Here is a 19,903-nt window from a genome sequence, read left to right on the forward strand (position 1 = left end):
TTCCTTTAGAAAGTTTGCATCAAGGGAAAATAAGAAAAAAAAAGGGGGGGAACAGGTAAAAATGGATGCCCTGGGAATCCCCTCACCCCTTTTTCAACTCTTTGCTGATTGTTTTTCCCATTGCACACTTGGTCATCCTCTGTGACAAATAGGATGACATCGTTCCCTCTCTGGGCGATCTCCCATCATCCTGATGAGACAGCCATTTGGAACAAGACGGATCAGTTCAGGTTGTTTTTTAAAAGACACCAGCCTTACACAGTGCGTGTGCCGGTCTCCTGGGAACCCGTTTTCACTTGGTCTCAAGTGGGAAGGCCCCGGTGACTGTTTCTTCTCCAGCCTTGCTCTCCAAGACGACAGTGGACTCATCTGCTCTCCAGTCAGCGAAGGGGAAAGCATTCTAGAAGTCTGGAGAGAACGGATGTGATCCGTGCTCTTGGGGCCCTGAGGATGGAGCTAAAGAAAACGATTTATTCACCAGTAGCTGTGACACAAGACAGGTTGAGATAAGTAGCAAACAAGACATCCCAGAGCTGCTGCTGGCATCCAGAGGCGGCGGGGTGGCTTCCAACAAAAGCTCAACCCTGGGAAGAAAAAAAAAAAGCTCAACCCTGACTGTGCGGCAGAATCACCTGAGCGGGGGGCGCCCGGGCAGATCAGTCGTTAAGCATCTGACTCTTGATTTCAGCTCAGGTCACGGTCGCACAGTTCGTGAGATTGAACCCCAAGTAGGGCTCTGCGATGACAGCGTGGTGTGTGCTTAGGATTCTCTCTCTCCCTCTCTCCCTACCCCTCCCCCACTCACTCATGCTTGGGTAAGCTCGCTCACTCTCCCTCCCTTCCTCTCTCTCTCAAAATAAATAAACTTAAAAAAGAATCACCGAGGAATGACTCCTGTGCCCACACCAGAGCCCAGAATCTTCCGGGGTGGGCCTCTGACGTCAGTCTCTGTCCTGAAGCACCCCCTGGAAGATTCTGTCGTGCAGCCAGGATGGCGTCCCTGAGCCAGTGTTGTCCGTGGCTGCTTGGACTGGACTGAGAAATGGTATTCCAAGAAGACAAGACCCCAAAAGTCCCAGAGCTCCATGGGAAAATGTAGGGTGTGTCCCACAGTCCCTGTCCTGGGAGACTTGGGCAGCACTGGTGCCCCAGATGGCTCAGAGATTCGGAGTCAACAGGCAGGAGCTGAGTAATGAGCTTGCTGCAGAAGAGCCGTGGTTACCTGTCTCCAGGGGGGCCCTCAAGCACCTCATCAGCTCCTCTCCTACATGTAGAGGGGCAGAACAGGACAGGGATGTGACCCAGCAGGGGTGAGGAAGGCAGGAGCTAGCACAGGCTTCGTGGAACCCTCTCCTGGCCCACACCTCTGACTTAGAAATACACCCCCCCCCAACCTCTGCCCAGTGACCAGCTTCACTGTGACTCAGAGCTGTGTGACCCTAAGGAGACGGCTGCCCCAGCCCTGGACAGGTGGGTGGTGCTGGTGAGTGTGAGGCCAGCACACCACCTGGTGGTCCGATGCAAGTGGCCACGGCCTTGAACCCAGCCTCTGGCGGTCCTGGAACAATGACCAAGCCTTATGAGTTTGTTCCCATCTTATCCACGTAGGAGCCACTTGGGTAAACACGTTGTCCACCAGCTTTTTCTTGTTGGTACTATGTGTAAAAGAATTTGAGCTTGCACCGCATGCATTTTACTTATTTATTTGTTAAGTGTAGCCGTGTACTACTGCCCTGGATAGCACGGTCATAGATACATACAGAAATACAGACCTTTTAAGGGGATGAGAGCAAAGTGAACACGATTAAATTTGTTCCACATATTGATGTTACCAGATCAACCATAAAAACATGTGCTGTTTTTATTTTTTTTAAATAATCTCTGTGCCCAGTGTGGGGCTCAAACTCATGACACCTAGGTCAGGAGTCGCGTGCTCTACTGACAAACTCAGCCTGGCACCACCTCTATATGCTGTTTTTAAAAGAAACCCATGTGAGCAAGTCTCCATTCCATTTGTTTAAAAAAAAATTCTTTAAAGGTTTATTTATTTTTGAGAGAGAGAGAGAGTGTGTGTGTGTGTGAGCAGGGGAGGGTCAGAGAGAGAGGGAGACACAGAATCTGAAACAGGCTCCAGGCTCCAAGATGTCAGCACAGAGCCCAACACGAGGCTTGAACCCACAGACCTCGAGATCTTGACCTGAGCCGAAGTCAGATGCTTAACTGACTGAGCCACCCAGGCGCCCCTCCATCCCATTTATAAAGCCTTGGTGAAACCAGAGTCCCCCGGTCGGAAGGTCTGTTTATTTCAGTCCCTGGTTCTGGCGGTGTCGCAGGGAACGCCATGAGCCTCGTGATGCCACACAGACCACACGTGCAGCCGGGAGACTTCCGTTCACTCCCGCTCCCCAGGCCTGCGCTGGTTCTCGCTGAATCGGGCCCTAGGCATTCAGGGGCTGTCGGACAAGGGGAGCTTCTGGTGTGTGTGGGTGTAGACGTGTGTGTAGATGGTGCTTTTGCAGCAGACACCCGCTCCAAACACCCTTCCGAGCTCAGGGGTTATTTTGAAAAGCCGCAACTCGCACACCTCATCACCCCTCCCTTGAAGGGACAGGTTTGAGTGTGTTGGCTTAAAAGAAATTAACTAGCTGACAGACTTGCACAGTCATTTGCCACTGGGGAAAAGGAAAAGGCCTCTTGAAAGAGAATCCGCATTTCCTCCTTACTGCTGAGCCCTGACATAACCATTGAGCCTCCCTGTCACTTCCCAAATCCCTACGAAGCATCGTAAAGCATCAGCTATGATTTTGTTTGTTTGTTTTCATTGGGCTTGACCATCGTATCCCGGGTCATGTGAAGTCCCAGCACGTGTGCAAGGCTCAGAGCAAAGCAGTGCGCAGTGCCGTGTCCCTGAGCCCCTCCCGCCCCCTGGGGTACATGGCCCCTGACACACAGGCCAGCAGGAGTGTCACGGTCCTTCTGTGTACTGAGTGTCGCTAAAGCCAATCCGTCCCTCAATTTTAAAGAAAAATACTTACAAGTGCAATTTGTGACCGTCTGTTCTGGCAGATCGCCTTGCTTACCCCGCTTGCAGGTCAGCCATGGGGTTCGCTGGCAGGCACGAGCTCTGTAAATGCGCCTGCTGTTTTCAGCCTGTGTTTTATCGTTATTGGTATGTAGACACTGTATCTGTGGAATCCAGTGAATTAGACATTTTCATGTTTACTGGGCACCTTCCCCCAAAAAACAGCCCCCCCCAAAAAAAACAGAGATCATAGATAAACAGTTAAGCAAAGGAGAACACCCGGAGCATCATTACTGCCTGTCCCCGCCCCCACCAACTCCCGCCCTGCTGCAGCCTCAGTCCACTTCCCTTTCTGGCTCCTCGTTCCCCGCTGCTCCCTCCCTAGGCGCTAAGAATGCTCTTCCACTTCCCACTTCCCCGGGATCTTATCATCCCCCCAGCCCCAGCTACCTGGACACTGAGACTGGCCGCCCTTGTCACCCATTCCGGGGAGCCTTCCCAGAGCCCCCCATGTCGTGCACACACACGTAAGAAGCCGTTCTCCTCCGGAATCTCCCAACGCCTCCTTTGGCTGGAGACCGGGCAGTTATGGGATGCGTCGGCGTGCGTGGGCTGTGAGCCTCTTGGGTTAGGAATGCTATGATTTCCATTTCCAACCCCTCAGCACCCCTTGCACAGCCAGAACTGGGCAGGTGTTTGTTGGACGAATCCATGCCTTTTTGTCTTGTGTATCGTACACAATTCTACCCACAGGCATTAATTAAGTACCTATTTGGAAGTGTGCACACATAGACCTTTACACCACTGACCGTTGTGGACTCCCCGTGTCGGTGAGGAAATGCTTCCCTAGCGGACACAGGTCCTCACCAACCTCAGTCCTCAGGAAGAGCGCCTAGTCCAGGCCAGCACCACCAGTAAGGCCCAGTCTCTGTTCCACACCCGTGGAGCAGATGTGCTTGCTGCTCCCTGTGGGGCACGTGGATGCCCGGCGGCGTGGGGACCCCTCCTTCTCACCGCACCGTCCTCTGGGCCTGGGCACTGAGCCCGGGATGTGACAAGAGCTCGTGCACTGGGGCCCTGGCCACCACCGCTTGCTGGTCCTGCGGCCTCCTCGGCAGGGACCTCTCTGGTAGCATTACGCCGCTCTGTTCCTTATGTGCTAGAATGAAACCTGATTTTGCACGGGCATACGGACAGCGGGGGACATGTCCCCAGCACAGGGGAGGTGTGTGGGCGTCACGGGCTCAGCATGGCCTGAGGAACCTGGCTGGCGTGGCGTCTGCCCAGCCCGGTGCTCGAGGACTAGCACAGCCCACAGCTCTCTAACGTACGCAGGTTACGGGAAAAACCATCTTTAGAGGAATCCCGCGCCCCTCTGAGAGCCCTCAGGAGCCAGCAGGCCACAGTGTGCACTCACTCTGGACCAGTTCAGTGACTCACCCAAAAAGCAAACATCGAAATACTCAACACTTTGTGTAACATTTAATATTTTAACAGTGAGCAAACAAACCTTTCAGTGGGGAAGGGGGAAGCTTTCCCTTCCTTTCGTGGCTCTGACCCTGAGGAGTGAAGGGAGCCCCGCAGGGGAAGTGCTCAGCCGCTCTTGTGGGCGGAGGCGGCTTTGCAAGTGGCCCCTACCTGAGTGTTTGCCATGGGTGGAAGGCACGGGGCTGGCCCTGGGTCGCAGCCACCGCCACTTCTAGGGACCCTGTGCCTCTGCGTCGAGTGTTTTAAGCAACTTTTAACTTCCTTTCCTCGTGTACATCTGCTTTCATAACCAGAAAGTTCTCCAGATTTTGTAATTCTGGGAATCTCCTTTTTGCTGAAACAGGCCAGAAGCAAGTACGGCATTGGGTGGGACTCCAGATGGTGCCCCGCGTGCACATGCGCGAAGCCACCGACCCGGTGCTGGAGGGAGACAGAAATAAACACCCAGCACGGTGGCTGGGCTCCAGGAGTATTTTCTCTGTGGCCTCCGTCCCCCTGAATCGCTCTTTCTCTGTAATCAGATCTGCTGCGTGTTAAGGAACACACCTGCAATCCGTTTTACCCTTCATGTTCCAACTTGGTGAGAGCGTTTCACAAGCATTTTCCATATTCTGCTCTAGGGCCCTCCCTCCGCCCAGAGGTGCCCACGAGTCATGCCAGGGAGCCCCAGGCCCCTCCTGATGTCCCGTGAGGCATCAGCCACCCTGCCGCAGCCGCACCCGCACTCAAGAGGCCCGCAGGCCCCGCCCCAGAGCCCTCGCACCAGAGCTGCCTCCCCCCGGCCGGTCCAGCCATAGCCCTGGAGGGACACCGCGGCCAGGAGCCGCTCCCTGGACCCAGGTCAGTTCGCGGGGGCTGCTGTCCACCTCGCAGGCACTGTGGGAACGCGCCCGGCCCACCCTCGTGCCCTCCCCGGCCCTCAGCCGGGAGAGACGGGAGTAAGCATGGGGACATGTCCGTTCTTGGCCAGACTTCCCCAGAAAAGGAAGTCACCTACTTCTCTGACCAGAAGACTTCCTTGAACCGTGACCTTTTTATATTCCCCTGTTGGCAGAGGAGGAAAGTTCATCCCAGCCAGGCCAGGTGCCCGTCCGGCTGTCCTGGGGGTGCCGGGCCCAGCTGGAGGAAGTGCTTCCCCCTCTACACTCCCCCGCTTCTGGAAACCTCTTATAAACCACAGGCCCTCATGGGTCTCACTAAACCCTGCTCTTTTATTAACTGTCCACAACTGGTTTATGACACTTTTTCCACCTTGTTAATTTTGAAAGAATTTGGATAATTTATTAAGTTGCCACTTCATAGCACTCTGTACTATTTTAGCTTTCATTCCTTCACGTTTTAACCATCCAGTTAATTAAAAGCATATTTTAGATTACTTTGTAAGTAACTGCTCACAGTCGTGCTCTCCACCAGTATTTACGGACTACTCTCTGAAGCCTAAATTTTGAGCAAGTGTCCTTAGACAGATCTGCACAGCCACATCTTTCCTGAAAAAGCAAGAGCTTCATTTTAAAAAGAGCCCTCATGGAAACGACTTTCACTGACTGCGGCCCAATGTGAAGTTGGCCTGTTGAAGCAAACCGATGAGCTGCCACTGCGCCTCGGGGTCTCAAGGTGGCTTCCACGGGCCATGTCCGTAGCGCACTCACTAGGGAACGGTCCCCAGCCGTTCGTCTGAGCCTTCGCGCTCTCTTTACCGCCCGCTGGGTGTGTTGCGTGTTTCTGCCCGCGTGTGGTGCCAGTTCCTTGAATTCACAACTTTCGGTGTGTGTCACACAGGCTTCTCCTCACCTGAAGGACCGGGGGCCGCGAAGGGCCCCTCCACGCTCCCCCTGCGACCTCTCCGTACGGTCGGGAACAGGAGCACCCGGGCCCCCCCCCGCCCCCCCCACGTGCCCACCCTGAGTCTGAACAGCCTGGTCGCCCCCGGCCTTCACACCAGCAGCTTCCAGAAGGCGGTGCTGCCGCGTCCTGAGTCTTCCTGAGCTGACTCACCCCACCTCCTTCTGTAGCAGGTGAGCGGCTCTGCTTCTCTCGCTAGACGTCTAGGTAAGTGTGTTTCCCCAGATTGGGGGGCACCTTTATTACCCCCACCCCGCTCGCTCCTGCCGTCTCGTGCCCACACCCGCTCGGCAGCCCTGCGCAGCTCTGCGCACCGGCGTTAAACATAATATTCCCGTGTGACACAGGGCAGGTTTTCTTTGGAGTTTTCTTTCTGTCACGGGGAACGCATACCAGTGCTTTCGGTTAAAGCAGGAAAAACTGGTCCTGAGGGTTCAAGGAGGGAAAGTGCCATGGTTCCACGCACCTGTCTGCTCCCCCCACCCCAGTCAGCAGGGCCAGGCCCCCCTCCCTGGCCTGTCTTCCCCGCCCCCCCTGCTCTCCGCTCTCGCTGTGCTGCTGCCGCTGGTGGACAGGGAAGCCAGTCGGGGGAGGGGAATGAGCGGAGAGGCAGCAGCATGCGCACCCAGACCAGAGGACCCCTGCGTGGTGTTTACCCCAGGTCAGCCAGTCGCTGAGGGTGCGTCTTGGGAGGAGACGAGGTCACTTGCCAGGAGCCCCTTCTCTGCTAGCGGCCAGAGCAGAGCTGGGTCAGCGCAGCAGCCAGGAGAGGTGGGGGGTCGCGGCGGGAGGGCTGGTGTCTGAGGGGAGTCTCCCGGCCCCCAGGTGCACCCCGCGGGCACAGAGATGGGGGCACTCAGGCAGCTGGCACTCCTGCTCTGGAAGAACTACACCGTGCAGGTGGGTGCACGCCGGGGTGCACCGGGCCCCGGGAAGGGCGGCCCCAGGGAGGGCGCCGTGACCCCCGCTGGCTGCGTCCCCCCTTCCCCTTCCAGAAGCGCCGGGTCCTGGTCACCGTCCTGGAGCTCCTCCTGCCCCTGCTCTTCTCGGGGATCCTGATCTGGCTCCGCTTGAAGATCCAGTCGGAAAACGTGCCCAATGCCACCATCTACCCCGGCCAGTCCATCCAGGAGCTGCCCCTGTTCTTCAATTTCCCCCCTCCCGGTGACACCTGGGAGCTCGCCTACGTCCCATCCCACAGCGACGCCGTGAAGACCATCACGGAGACGGCACGGAGGGCATTGGTCATCAATATGAGAGGTGAGGTGTCCTCTGGACCCCGTTGTGCCAGGTTGGGGGGCTCGGGTCTGGGGGAGCAGCCCCGGCCGGCTGGAGGGTCACTCGTCCTGAAATGGGGAACAGGCTTGTGAGGGCCAAGTGGAGGCACGTGTGTGCCTGTGGCAGCAGCACGGGTGCCGGAACCGCCCCCGTCACTCGCGGTGGCCTTAGCACAGCTTTTCAGTCACGAGGGCGAGGTGCACCGTGAGCGTGCGGGACGTGGCTGCGGGGGGACAGCGCTAGGGGGCGTCGGGAAGCCTGCCAAGGGACACTCCAGTGCGCTTGCTGTCCCTTCCCTCCCTCTCTGCTTTATCCCTTCCCAGCCTCTCGACTTAGGCATGTAACCCTCAGGAAGGGGCCCTTGGCCCTCACTGGGTGACAACGGGGAAGCCCTTCGTGTGGAGTGGGGTCTGGTGACAGAGAAACCTTGTGACCCATTACGTTAGCGTCCACTCATCTCTCCGCGACCCCCCCCACAGCCTCCCGCACGGGGTCAGGGGTGGGGGTGCCGGGGCCCTCTGCCACTGGTCTCTCTGCCCAAAACGAAAGCCTCCCTGACCCGGAGGACAGGACAAGCCCGAGAGAAACCTGTCCGTGTGCGGTCTTTTCTCTGAACGTGACCCGCAGCGGCCAGAGTGCTGAGGGGAGCGGGCGCTCGGGCAGCTCACGGCTCTCCCACAGCCCGGGGCTTCCGCTCGGAGAAGGACTTTGAGGACTACATCAGGTATGACAACCGCTCCTCCAACGTGCTGGCTGCCGTGGTGTTCGAGCACGCCTTCAACCACAGCGGGGAGCCCCTGCCGCTGGCGGTGAGGACCCTCCCCAAAACAAGCCCAGAGGCACTCTGCCCGCCAGGGAGACGACACCGGCCTTGCTGCCGGGCCAGGTCTCCATCACAGTCCCCTCGAGGGTGCCCTGGTGCCGCTAGCCTGGCAGGCTGCACGGTGGAGGAAGCCTGAAGGAGGCAGCCACGTTGCAGACTTTCATTCCCCCCACGTCTCCAGGCCTCTGTGCACAGATAGGGCAGGTGGGAAAGGACACATGGGACTAGCCCTCACCGGCGTTAGAATTTTGGCCATCTAGTTAAACAAACAAAAGGAAGTCCTTTGCCTGTCTGATGGCTTTGCCTGTCCGATGGCATTCAGACCCGAAGACCAGTTCCCAGAGCAGCACTTCTGCAGCCCTCCGCTGATGGGGGGGTGGGGGCGGGCGCCCTGGGTGCCAAGCTCCTCTAGGGACACAGGGAGTTGGGGCAGCGAGAACCCCCAGGGGGCGCAGCTGAGGGGCAGGGCCACACGCTCTGACTCTCCAGGACCCTGTGGATGTTGGTGGGGGGTGGGAGAGGTGGCGAGTTCATGGCCACGAGCCTCCTGATCGGGCTCTTGTTTGGCACGCGTCTTTGCTTCTGTGTGTGGATCCCTCAGCACCGGTGATTTTGTCCTTGATCCCACAGGTGAGATACCACTTACGGTTCAGTTACGCGCGAAGAAATCACATGTGGACACAAACAGGCTCCTTTTTCCTGAAAGAGACCGAGGGCTGGCACACCACTTCCCTTTTTCCACTGTTCCCAAACCCAGGACCGAGGGAACCCGCGTCCCCCGACGGTGGAGAACCTGGTGAGAAGCCCTGGCAACGGCCACGATCCCTTACTGGGCCACTGACCGGTGGGGATCGCGGGGGTCGCTCCTTGCCTTTCTCGGCAGAAGTACTCTGAAAGGGGCATTTGATCTTCTTCCTTGGAGAAGGAAGGAAACGTCTGGGAAAACTAGGCTCCAAAAGGTTCAACACTCTCAGGGCAGCAAAGGCTGTCTCCTTGTTTCCCAGGGGACACGTGCTCCCGAAGGAACCCTCTGTTTCAGTCAGTTTGCATCGAACCCGTGGGCTTGGCTTCACACTTCGCTTCTCTCCCTGGCTTCTGCCGTGTACAGTTTAATGGGCGCTGTAAGCCGTGTGGTCCTTGAGTAATTGTCCAGGGTTCAAGTGTGTCCGTGGGGTGCTTGCAGAAGCTCCATCTTGGCTAGTTGTGCCCAGTCTGTGCGTGTGTTGGTCTGTCCCGTGTGGCCTTGGCAGGCAGTTGGGGTGCTGTCTCCGAGGAAGCCCGGTTGCATCCTGGAATGGACTGGAGCCAAGGGCGAGCAGGGAACGGCTGGGGGTCCGTGGGTTCCCGGAGGTGGCACGGGTGCTGCGGAGAACACAGGCTTCCACGGTGTGGAGGAGGTGGAGCGACGCTGGGCGTGCTGGAGGTGTTCCTGGAAAGACCCGGGAATGTCCCTGAATGAAGCTCCAGGGGGCAGGAGGAAGGGAGGGGGCGGCCGCACCCACCGCCTGGGGCCTGGACTGTTCTGTGTGGGGACGCTTTCCTGTGTTTGGAAGCAGCAGGAGAAAGACCAGCAAACTGCACCAGGTGCAAACTTGAAATGTGCCAAAAAAGGAAGACAGAACACCAATTATTTTGTTTTGTTTTTTGTTTTTTTCCAAGATTTTACTTAACTTCAGGTCAGTTAACATATGGTGTAGTATTGAGTTCAGGAGTAGAACCCAGCAATCCATCTCCTACGTAGGACGCCCCATGCCCGTTCCAACATGTGCCCTCTTTATGCCCATCACCCATCCAGTCCATCTCCCGGCCTCCCCCCAGCAGCCCTCAGTTTGTTCTCTATTGTTGAGTCTCTTATGGTTTGTTTCCATCTCTGTTTTTAACTTATTTTATTTTTCCTTCTCTTCTACTTTCATCTGTTTAGTTTTTTAAATGCCACATGTGAGTGCAATTGTATTTGTCACTCTCTGACTGACTTGTTTGTTTAGCATAATTCCGACTAACCTCATCCACATAGTTGCAGATGGCAAGATTTCCTTTCTTTTGATAGCTGAATAATAGTCCAGTGTGTGTATATATACACCACGTCTTCTTTATCCATTCATTCATCGATGGACATTTGGACTCTTTCCATACTTTGGCTCTTGTCCACAGTGATGCTATAAATGCTGGGGTGGGTGTGTCCCTTCGACACAGCACACCCGTATCCCTTGGATAAATACCTAGTAGTGCAATTGCTGGGTCGTAGGGTAGTTCTACTGTTTATTTTCGAGGAGCCTCCATACTATTTTTCAGAGCGGCTGCACCGATTTGCATGCCCACCATCAGTGCAAGAGGGATCCTTTCTCCGCACCCCCGCCAACATCTGTTTGTTGTTGCTTGAGTTGTTCATTTTCACCATTCTGACAGGTGTGAGGTGGTGTCTCCTTGTGGTTTTGATTTGTATTTCCGTGATGATGAATGATGTTGAGCATCTTTTCCTGTGTCTGTTAGCCATCTGGATTTTTTTTTTTTTTTTTTGGAGAAATGTCTGTTCATGTCCTTTACCCATTTTTTCACTGGATTATTTGGTTTTTGGGGCGTTGAGTTTGATAAGTTATTTATAGATTTTGGATACTAGCCTTTTATCTGAAATGTTATTTGCAAACATCTCCCATTCCGTCAGTTGCCTTTTAGTTTTGTCGATGGTTTCCTTCACTGTGCAGAAGCTTTTTAACTTGAGCAAGTCCCAAGAGTTCATTTTTGCTTTCTTTGGAGACATGTCTAATAAGAAGTTGCTCCATCAGGGGCGCCTGGGTGGCTTAGTCGGTTAAGCATCCAACTTTCGCTTAGGTCATGATCTCGCGGTTCATGGGTTCGAGCCCCACGTCGGGCTCTGTGCTGACTGCCAGCTCAGAGCCTGGAGCCTATTTCAGAGTCTGTATCTCCCTCTCTCTCTGACCCTCCCCTGCTCACGCTGTCTCTCTCTCTTTCTCCTAGAAATAAATAAAAATAAAAAAAATTAAAAAAAGAAGAAGTTGCTCTGCCAAAGGCTAAAGAGGTTTTTGCCCTCATTCTCTAGGATTTTGATGTTTCCCATCTCACATTTAGGTCTTTTATCCATTTTGAATTTGTTTTTGTGTCTGGTGTAAGAAAGTGGTCCAGGTTCATTCTTCTGCCTGTCGCTGTCCAATTTTCCCAGAACCACTTCCTGAAGAAACTGTCTTTTTTCCATTGGAAATGCTTTCCTGCTTTGTCAAGATTAGTTGGCCATATAGTTATGAGTCCATTTCCAGGTTTTCTATCCTTTTCCATTGATCTATGTGTCTACTTTTGTGCCAGTACACACATAACAATACCAACGTTAAAAGCAAGCAGGAGCCTGGGGAAAATATTTCAGCAGGTGACAGGGGTCCACATATTATTATGTTAAGGACTCATTAGTCCACACCAGTTACAAGCACATGAAGACCCCAAGGCGTGGAAGGGACATGGCCCGGGCACACAGTGCGCCCTCAGCATCCTCAGCCTGGGCTCTGCCCCAGCCCCATGTCCACACCTCAGACCCACTGAGTCCTTGATGGGAATGCAGCCTCTGGAATAGTCAGAAAGGAGGAGGAGGTGCCCACGGGCTTTGTTTATGGTCACAGACCTATTGGCGGTAGGAAAAGGTTGATGACAGGGTGACGCCTCCATTCCTCAGAGCGCAGAACAGCCCCAGAAGTTGTGGTGACAAAGACAGGGTGACGCGACAGAGCCTCACAGCGGCAGTGTGATGTGATAAGTCCAGCATCCCAGGGCCTTGCCCCTCACCCACCCCGGGGCGCTACTCCCCCGGCCTCAGTGGCTCCGTCTGTCCGATGGAGACTCAGTCAGCTGTTCTGCAGGCTTGTTGTGAAGAACTGAACCCCCAGCCTGCGCCGCATGGGTGTTGTTAACTGAGCACTTGCTCGTACAGCCTCAGAAGACTTGAACCTGAGGGCTCGTGGCATCCCCCGTGCTGGGCTGCAGTCTTCTCTGTTCCCTCGGGGCTGGCCGCAGGCTGCTGGCAGCTCCGTGTACAGTGCAGGGCATTGGGTCGTGTTCTCAATGTCACTGTACCTTATGAAGGAGGGTGCCCTCTCCGTCCTCGGGGACTCAGGCTGCCTTGTACTCTCCTGAGGCCTGCTCTCCCTACGCCCCCTCCCAGACCAGGCTCTGGACTGAAACCCTTGTCCCCAGTCTGCCACTCTTCCCGGGCCCTTCTCACTGGAAGGATTTTATTACTGACCACTTGGAGGGGGCCGGGAAGGGCCAGCAGAGAGAGCACAGGCGCACGAAGGCCTTTGGGCTGTGATGTCTGCCTCCTTTGTGGCGCTCGCGGGGCTGGATGGAATGGAAGCTGCAGGTCAGCAGGCTTCCGATAGCAGCTGATTACTGTTGATTGGCCTGGTGGACCTGGTGTCGTCACAGGGGTCCTTCAAGGTGGACAAGGGAGGCGGGAGGGAGGGTCCGAGAGACACCGCCCGGCTATCATTGGGGGTGGGGGTAGGGGCCACGAGCCGGAGCCGAGGGCGGCCCCTGCAAGCTAGAAGACCGGGGACAGTGTAGGAGTGTGAGGCGGTGCCGCTCCATGGCCACGTTCACCAGGGAGACCCTGGTGCAGCTCGGGGCCCGCGGCCCTGGGAGCGGCGCCCGTGATGTGGCTCTTCTGACGTGAGTCCGCCCACGAGCGGGAATGTCCTGTGCTCCGCACCCAGGGTACATCCGAGAAGGCTTCCTGGCGGTGCAGCACGCGGTGGACAGGGCCATCATGCAGTACCACGCCAACGCCACCACGCACCAGCTGTTCGGGAAGCTCACGGTGATCGCCAAGAGGTTCCCTTACCCGCCCTTCATCTCCGACCCCTTCCTCGTGGCCATCCAGTACCAGCTGCCCCTGCTGCTCATGCTGAGCTTCACGTACAGCTCACTCACCATCATCCGGGCCGTCGTGCAGGAGAAGGAGAGGAAGCTGAAGGTACCTGTCCAGGCGGGTCAGGTGCTGGCGCCGCGCCGCCGCAGGGTGTGGGCCAAACACCCACTGTGGTGCTGGCGGCCTCAGGGCTTCTGTGAAGTCAAGCCCAGCACATCTAGACCTTTCAAACCCCGATAAAACGCCGCTGTTAGTGTGCTGTGTGCCCTGGCCTCAAACTTCGGAAAGACCGTAGTTCGGATGTGCTGGGGCAAGTGAGATACAGCATTGAAACTAATTTCACTGTCTTCTCTTAACTTTTTTTGCTGTGGCTACTATAAAACTCTAAGTTCTTTTAAGTTTATTTTTGAGAGAGAGAGAGAGAGAGAGAGAGAGAGAGAGAGAGAACGTGTGCATGCGAGCGAGCAGGGGAGGGGCAGAGAAAAGGAGAGAGAGAATCCCAAACAGGCTTCATGCTGACAGTGCAGAGTCTGGTGCAGGGCTCGAACTACAAGCCTCAGGATCATTACCTGACTGAAATCAAGAGGCAGACGCTCAACCGAGCCGCCCAGGCACTCACTAAAGCTCTATATGCGCGGTCACCTTCCGTTTCTGCTGCGCAGATGACTCTAGAGACAAATGGCCTTGCGGCATGGGCTTCACGGAAGGCCCTTCGCTCTGCACACATCGGGACTGCTGTGGGCGTGGACCGCCAGGCTCAGGGGAGGGGGTTAAGAAGCAGGGAAAGCATCACTGCTATAGAATGTCCTTGCCGTAATTGAGAACCCTTGTGTGATAGCGTCACCTGTAACCTCATCCTGAGGATGCGCCCAGAGGTGCCCAGACGCTGTGGAAAGTTCTAGCAGCACCTGCAGGGCCAGTGCATTGGTACTTCGCGTATTCAGTGACGCCACACTTGCAATCACTGAGCCCGTGAGGTGCACGTGCAGGCGGCTGGGAGAGGGGACAGGGGTGCTGTCCACTTGGGCACCGCAAATAACGGTAGCGAAGTGGGGTGACGTGGGTGTGGTTATCGGCACACGTGAAACAGCTCACAAACAAATGTTTGTGCCCACAGATACGTGGCTAAAGCCATCGTGGTGGAATGTTGAATCGGAGTGGAGGGCGGGGAGCACGCTGGGTGAGGGGAGAGGGAGGAGGAGGGCAGGGGATGACGGCGCAGAGGGACGGTCCTCTGTCCCTGGCCGGTGCATGCAAGCATGCGCCTGGGCGCCCCCGCGTGGCCAGTGCGCACCACGTGCAGCCCTGCAGCCCGAGTGCAGATGAGTCAGCGTGGCCCTCTCCCCAGGAGTACATGCGGATGATGGGGCTCAGCGGCTGGCTGCACTGGAGCGCCTGGTTCCTCCTCTTCTTTCTCCTCCTCCTCGTAGCTGTCTCCTTCATCACTCTGCTCTTCTGCATCAAGGTGAGTGTGGCCTCGCCAGGAGCATGGCGCTGGGGTGGATGGGAGCAGGGCCGAGGCACCCCAGGTGTCCCCAGCCTCAGCTCCGTGTTTGGGGGGTCGGGGGGGCGGCCCTTCTCCCACCCTCTCCACTCTCCTTGGAGGCTGGGAACGCTTAAGGTCTTCCTGGTTTGTCCCCACCTTCCCCGCCACGACCTGCCCGTGTGTGACCGTGGATGCCACAACGTGCAGGTGAAGAAGGACGTGGCTGTGCTCGCTCACAGTGACCCCTCGCTCGTGCTGGTTTTCCTGCTGTGCTTCGCCACCGCCTCCATCTCCTTCAGCTTCATGGTCAGCACCTTCTTCAGCAAAGGTGAGCCGTCCTGCCCCCGGGCCCGCAGGCTGGAGGGGCTGTGCTCTGTGCCTTCCCCCGTCCTCGGGCATCGGCCGCCTCCTGAATCAGGCCGTCTCTTCCCTGAGCCCCGGCGCGTCCCAGTCTTGCTCTCCTGCCCGAGTCGTGTCGTGGCCACCGAAAGCTGTCCCTGGTGGGTGCCCGGCGGTCCCTGCGCAGTTTCTCTTCATTTACCTGCGCTCTGGTCTGAGGATCGTGTGTTTTGTCAGCGCCACAAAATCCCACTCACACGCTGACCCCGTTTGGTCTCCGTGATTGCGTCCCCATGTCCCCCTAGGTGTCTGCTGGAGCCTCTCACTTCATCCTTGTCTCTTTTTCCTCTCCTGTTGTGGCAAAATACACCTAACGGGCAGTTTACCACCGTAACCATGTTTGCACACAGTCGAGTGGACCCCACACTGTGCTGTGACCCATCCCAACACCCACCCCAGAGCTCTTCCATCTCCCCAGACTGAATCTCTGTCCGCCTACCACTGACTCTCCACCCCTCCCCCCGCCTCCTCCTCACCCCCTCTCCTCTCCACCCCCCCACCGTCCACCTTCTGTGTCTGTGGAGGCTGCGAATCGCGTGAGCGAATCACACACGCTCCTCGGCTTGTGCCTGATCCTCTCAGCGCGCAGGCGCCCTCAGGGGTCATGCAGCCGCCGCGGCGGGGAGCTGGGACTTCCTCCCCTTGGAAGGCTGACTGATGTTCTGTTGTGCAGAGGGGCCTGGTCCACCCATCCACGCACACGCGGGTGCTTCCACGTTCTAGCGCTTGTGAATCGCGCTGCCGTGACCATGCGTGTGCAAGCTCCTCTCCGAGACCCCGCCTCCAGTTCTTGGGGGCATGGGCCCAGAAGTGGGGGTTCCGGGTCATCCACTGACTCTGCTTAGTACCGCGCTACTCTACGTTCCCGCCCGCGCGCGGCTTCCCCTCATCCTGGCCAGCACTCTTCATTTTCTGATTTGGGGGGTGGTTCCTTTTTAAAGTTTATGTATTTATTTTGAGAGAAAGTGGGGGGGGGGGCAGAAAGAAAGAGAAAAAGAGAGAATCTGCACACGAAGCATGGAGCCCAAGGTGGGGCTTGATCCCAAGACCCTGGGATCCTGAACAGAACCCCAATTAGAAGTCAAATGCTCAACCGACTGAGGTGCTCAGGTGCCCTGTGGGGTGTTTGGGTAGAGGCCGTGCCGGTGGGTGTCAGGTGGTATCTCTCCTTCGTGTCTCGACTTCTCTTTCACACTTGCAGGAATCTTTGCGCTGATTCTGTAGGACTTCTCTGCAAGCTGCCTCCCAATTCCCTGGTTGTCTCTTTGTGTGTGCTTTGGAATGTTCTAAAATCCCTTGAGATTTCATTTCCCTGACTGTATTTATCTTTTATCAAGTATGCACTTGATTCTTTTTTAAAAAAATGTTTATTTTTGACAGAGAGAGAGAGAGAAAAAGAGAGAGAAAACAAGTGGGGAGGGGCAGAAAGAGAGTAAGACACAGAATCTGAAGCAGACTCCAGCCTCCAAGCTGTCAGCACAGAAGCTGACAAAGGGCTCGAACCTACGAACTGTGAGGTCATGACCTGATCCCAAGTTGGATGCTTAACCGCCTGGGCCACCCAGGTGCCCCTGATGTCAATTGTAAAGTTCAAGGTTTCACGCCAAAATGGGATTTTACATACTTGAATTTAACACTGTGAACATGATGGCTTCCCAGCACTAAATCTCTTAGGAGACTGGTGACCATATTACCCAGTGAGATTTTTTCCTGTATGTTGCATAATAAAATGTATGTACCCTTGAAAGATCCACATAGCTCAACAAGCAATATTTTCCACACGACCAGTGCGTCACGTTACGAAATCATGCACGAGTCATAGCCCATTCAGAGTGCAAGATAGATGGGCAGACTTTCACGTAAGAGTGTCAAAAGTTCGTTGGTCAGTTTGAGCCCATGTGGCACCTGACCTTAAGGGTCACCTGGGTGGCTCAGTCGGTTAAGCGTCCGACTTTGGCTCAGGTCATGATCTCATGGTTCGTGGGTTCGAGCCCCGAGTCGGGCTCTGTGCTGACAGCTCAGAGCCTGGACCCTGTCTTCGGATTCTGTGTCTCCCTCTCTCTCTGGCCCTCCTCTGCTCATGCTGTCTCTCTATCTCTCTCAAAAATAAATTAAAAAAAAAAAAAGAAACAACCACCTGAATAGCACTGTCTCAGAAACAAGTATCCAGAAGTATCTGAGAAGGCTGTTAAAATTCCTCTTCCTTTTCCAACTACTTGTCTGGGTGAAGGCAGTTTTTTTCATGGGCGTCTCCCAAAACAGTGTAATGTAGGAGGGTGAACGTAGAGCAGATAGCAGACTCCAGCTCCAATCTCTTAAATCAGACATTACAGACGTTTGCAAAACCGTAACACAACGCTACCTTTCTCACTAAATTGTCAGAAATATAGTTGAGTTTTAGAAAAATATTCAAGCTAACTTATAGCTGGTTCATTATTCTTAGAAGTCTTTAGGGGCAGCTGGCTGGCTCCGTCCTGGGGCTCGGGGAGGGGAGGGACGGACTTACCCCTTTGGTGTGTGGCAGGCGCCCTGGTGGGCGGGATGCTGGGTGGGGAGGAGGGCTGGGCTGGGGGGCTGGGGGGCAGGTGTGCAAAGTCTGCAGCCGAGGGCTGGGGAAATCTGGGTGGGGGGGGTCATGTTCCCAGCGGCACACGCGCCCTGATGAGAGGAGAGGCGGGGCCGTGCCTGGGGCCCCCAGTGGGCGGCCCGTGTCTGCCCCTTGTTCAGCACACCCCATCCTCTCTCCATCTACAGCCAACATGGCAGCAGCCATAGGCGGCTTCCTCTACTTCTTCACGTACATCCCGTACTTCTTTGTGGCCCCCCGATACAACTGGATGACCCTCAGCCAGAAACTCCTGTCCTGCCTCCTGTCCAATGTCGCCATGGCGATGGGGGCCCAGCTCATGGGCAAATTTGAAGCAAAAGGTGAGTATTTTCCTTCTCATGAGCTGCCCTTGCGCGGTGGGTTACTAGGAGAGCACAGGGCCAGCAGCAGCTCTAGCTCCCAGCGGGGCTCCCCAGCGAGCAGGGCGGCGGGGGGGGGGGGGGGGGGGCAGGAGCTCAGAACACAGAGTGTTAGTGTGTCTGCACTCTGGGAGGCAGTGCGGCCCCGAGCTCGTGCTGGTGGGGGAAGGGGGTGGCTTGTTGCTGCAGAACAGACGTGAGCACCTACATCCCGTGGGGGCCTCGACTCAGCACCTCTGAGCCTCTGGGTGCTGGGACGCCCAGAACAGTGAGGCCCTGGGCCCCAAAGTCTATAAGGGGAGGGGGTAACAACCCCCTCCTGTGGGTCAAGTGGCAGAACCGGCACCTCCCTCACAGTGAGGGGGGATGAGGGCACGGACGCCTGAGGGAGAAACAAGTCACAGGCCAGAACCGTCGTCCTGAGTTTTGTGATATTTCCTGATTTTGTAAACACCACGGGCTGAACGAGGCGCATCACCGGGCCGACCGCGGCACCTGGGCTGCGTCCCCGCTCGGGTTCCCAGGGTGGGTCAAGCCTGCTCCTCGGAGAGGAGAGGTGGAGAGGCTCCAGTTGAACCCTTAAAGCCACCCGCTGGGGCGTGTCCCCAGGGCCCCCCAGGCTGCGGACCTTGGCGGGAGCTGTCCCTGTCCCTGTGCCTAGAGGAGGCTGGGGGGAGCGCGAGCTTCTGCGTGGCCGCCCTGTGCCGCTCCGTCCCGGAGCCCCTGCTGCTGCTCTGGCTCCTGTCACTCTGGCGGGTGAAGCTCCGTCTCCGGCTCAGGCCCGCGCTGCGCGCCTGCCGTGCTGGCCCCGGCCCCGTGCTGCCCCGGCCCTCCGTCTTGGCTGCCTGATCTCACTCACCATAGTCCCGGCTCCTGTGGCTTCCTGGCGGGGTCTGCGGGAGGAGAGATGACGTGAAACCCCCACGTGACCTTATCTTTAGAAATATTTTCTTCTTTGGCAGTGTCCCTTGACACTAGCTTTTATTTATTTTTAGTGTTTGTTTACTTTTGAGAGAGAGAGAGGGAGTGCATAGGAGTGGCAGAGAGAAGGCAGGGGTGGGGGGCGACAGAGGATCCAAAGCAGGCTCCACGCTGACAGCAGGGAGCCCGATGTGGGGCTCCAGCTCACAAACTGTGAGACCACGACCTGAGCCGAAGCCAGATGCTCAATCGATTGAGCCACCCAGGCGCCCCAACACTTCAGCTTCCAAGTATCTATTTCACTGACTGGGTGGCGCAGTCAGTGAAGCATCTGACTTCGGCTCAGGTCACCATCTCACAGTCCATGAGTTCAAGCCCCTCATCAAGCTCTGTGCTGATAGCTCAGATTCTGTCTCCATCTCTCTCTTCCCTGTCCCTCCCCACTCATGTTCTGTTTCTATCACTCTCAAAAATAAACATTAAAAACAATTTTTTAATATGTGTTTCTGTGTTTAGTAGTATGTGATACATGTAGACTGGTCTTTATTTTTGAGAGAGAGAGAATGCAAGCACGAGGGAGGGACAGAGAGCGAGAGCTAGAGAGAATCCCAAGCAGACTCTAGCCTGTCAGCCCAGAGCCTGACGCAGGGCTCAGTCTCACAAACTGTGAGATCATGATCTGAGCTGAAATCAAGAGTCAGACAGTTAACCAATCAGGCCACCCAGGTGTCTCTGAGCACATTTTACAAGTCTACACTGATGGGGCACCTGGGTGACTCAGTCGATAAGCATCCGACTCTTGATTTC

At 56.1% G+C, this 19,903-nt stretch overlaps 2 protein-coding genes across 2 annotated transcripts in view; one reads left to right on the top strand and one right to left on the bottom strand.

Moving 5' to 3' along the window:
- Nucleotides 1–4,158, bottom strand: part of LOC120241547 (ATP-binding cassette sub-family A member 17-like) — a 95,804-nt gene extending 91,646 nt beyond the window's left edge. Inside the window, exon 1 of the mRNA XM_039246764.1 lies at nucleotides 4,037–4,158. Coding sequence (XP_039102695.1) covers nucleotides 4,037–4,158 — 122 coding nt within the window. The remainder of the gene's footprint in view (nucleotides 1–4,036) is intronic.
- ABCA3 (ATP binding cassette subfamily A member 3) overlaps nucleotides 1–19,903 on the top strand; it is a 44,718-nt gene that overhangs the window by 1,239 nt on the left and 23,576 nt on the right. Inside the window, exons 2-11 of the mRNA XM_039246814.1 lie at nucleotides 5,131–5,350; nucleotides 6,290–6,525; nucleotides 7,178–7,252; nucleotides 7,348–7,612; nucleotides 8,312–8,439; nucleotides 9,084–9,249; nucleotides 13,169–13,428; nucleotides 14,672–14,788; nucleotides 15,017–15,137; nucleotides 17,963–18,136. Coding sequence (XP_039102745.1) covers nucleotides 7,199–7,252; nucleotides 7,348–7,612; nucleotides 8,312–8,439; nucleotides 9,084–9,249; nucleotides 13,169–13,428; nucleotides 14,672–14,788; nucleotides 15,017–15,137; nucleotides 17,963–18,136 — 1,285 coding nt within the window. The 5' untranslated portion in view covers nucleotides 5,131–5,350; nucleotides 6,290–6,525; nucleotides 7,178–7,198. The remainder of the gene's footprint in view (nucleotides 1–5,130; nucleotides 5,351–6,289; nucleotides 6,526–7,177; nucleotides 7,253–7,347; nucleotides 7,613–8,311; nucleotides 8,440–9,083; nucleotides 9,250–13,168; nucleotides 13,429–14,671; nucleotides 14,789–15,016; nucleotides 15,138–17,962; nucleotides 18,137–19,903) is intronic.

This window comes from Hyaena hyaena, unplaced genomic scaffold (genome assembly GCF_003009895.1).
Source record: "Hyaena hyaena isolate Hyena2069 unplaced genomic scaffold, ASM300989v1 scaffold_285, whole genome shotgun sequence".
Classification (NCBI taxonomy): domain Eukaryota; kingdom Metazoa; phylum Chordata; class Mammalia; order Carnivora; family Hyaenidae; genus Hyaena; species Hyaena hyaena.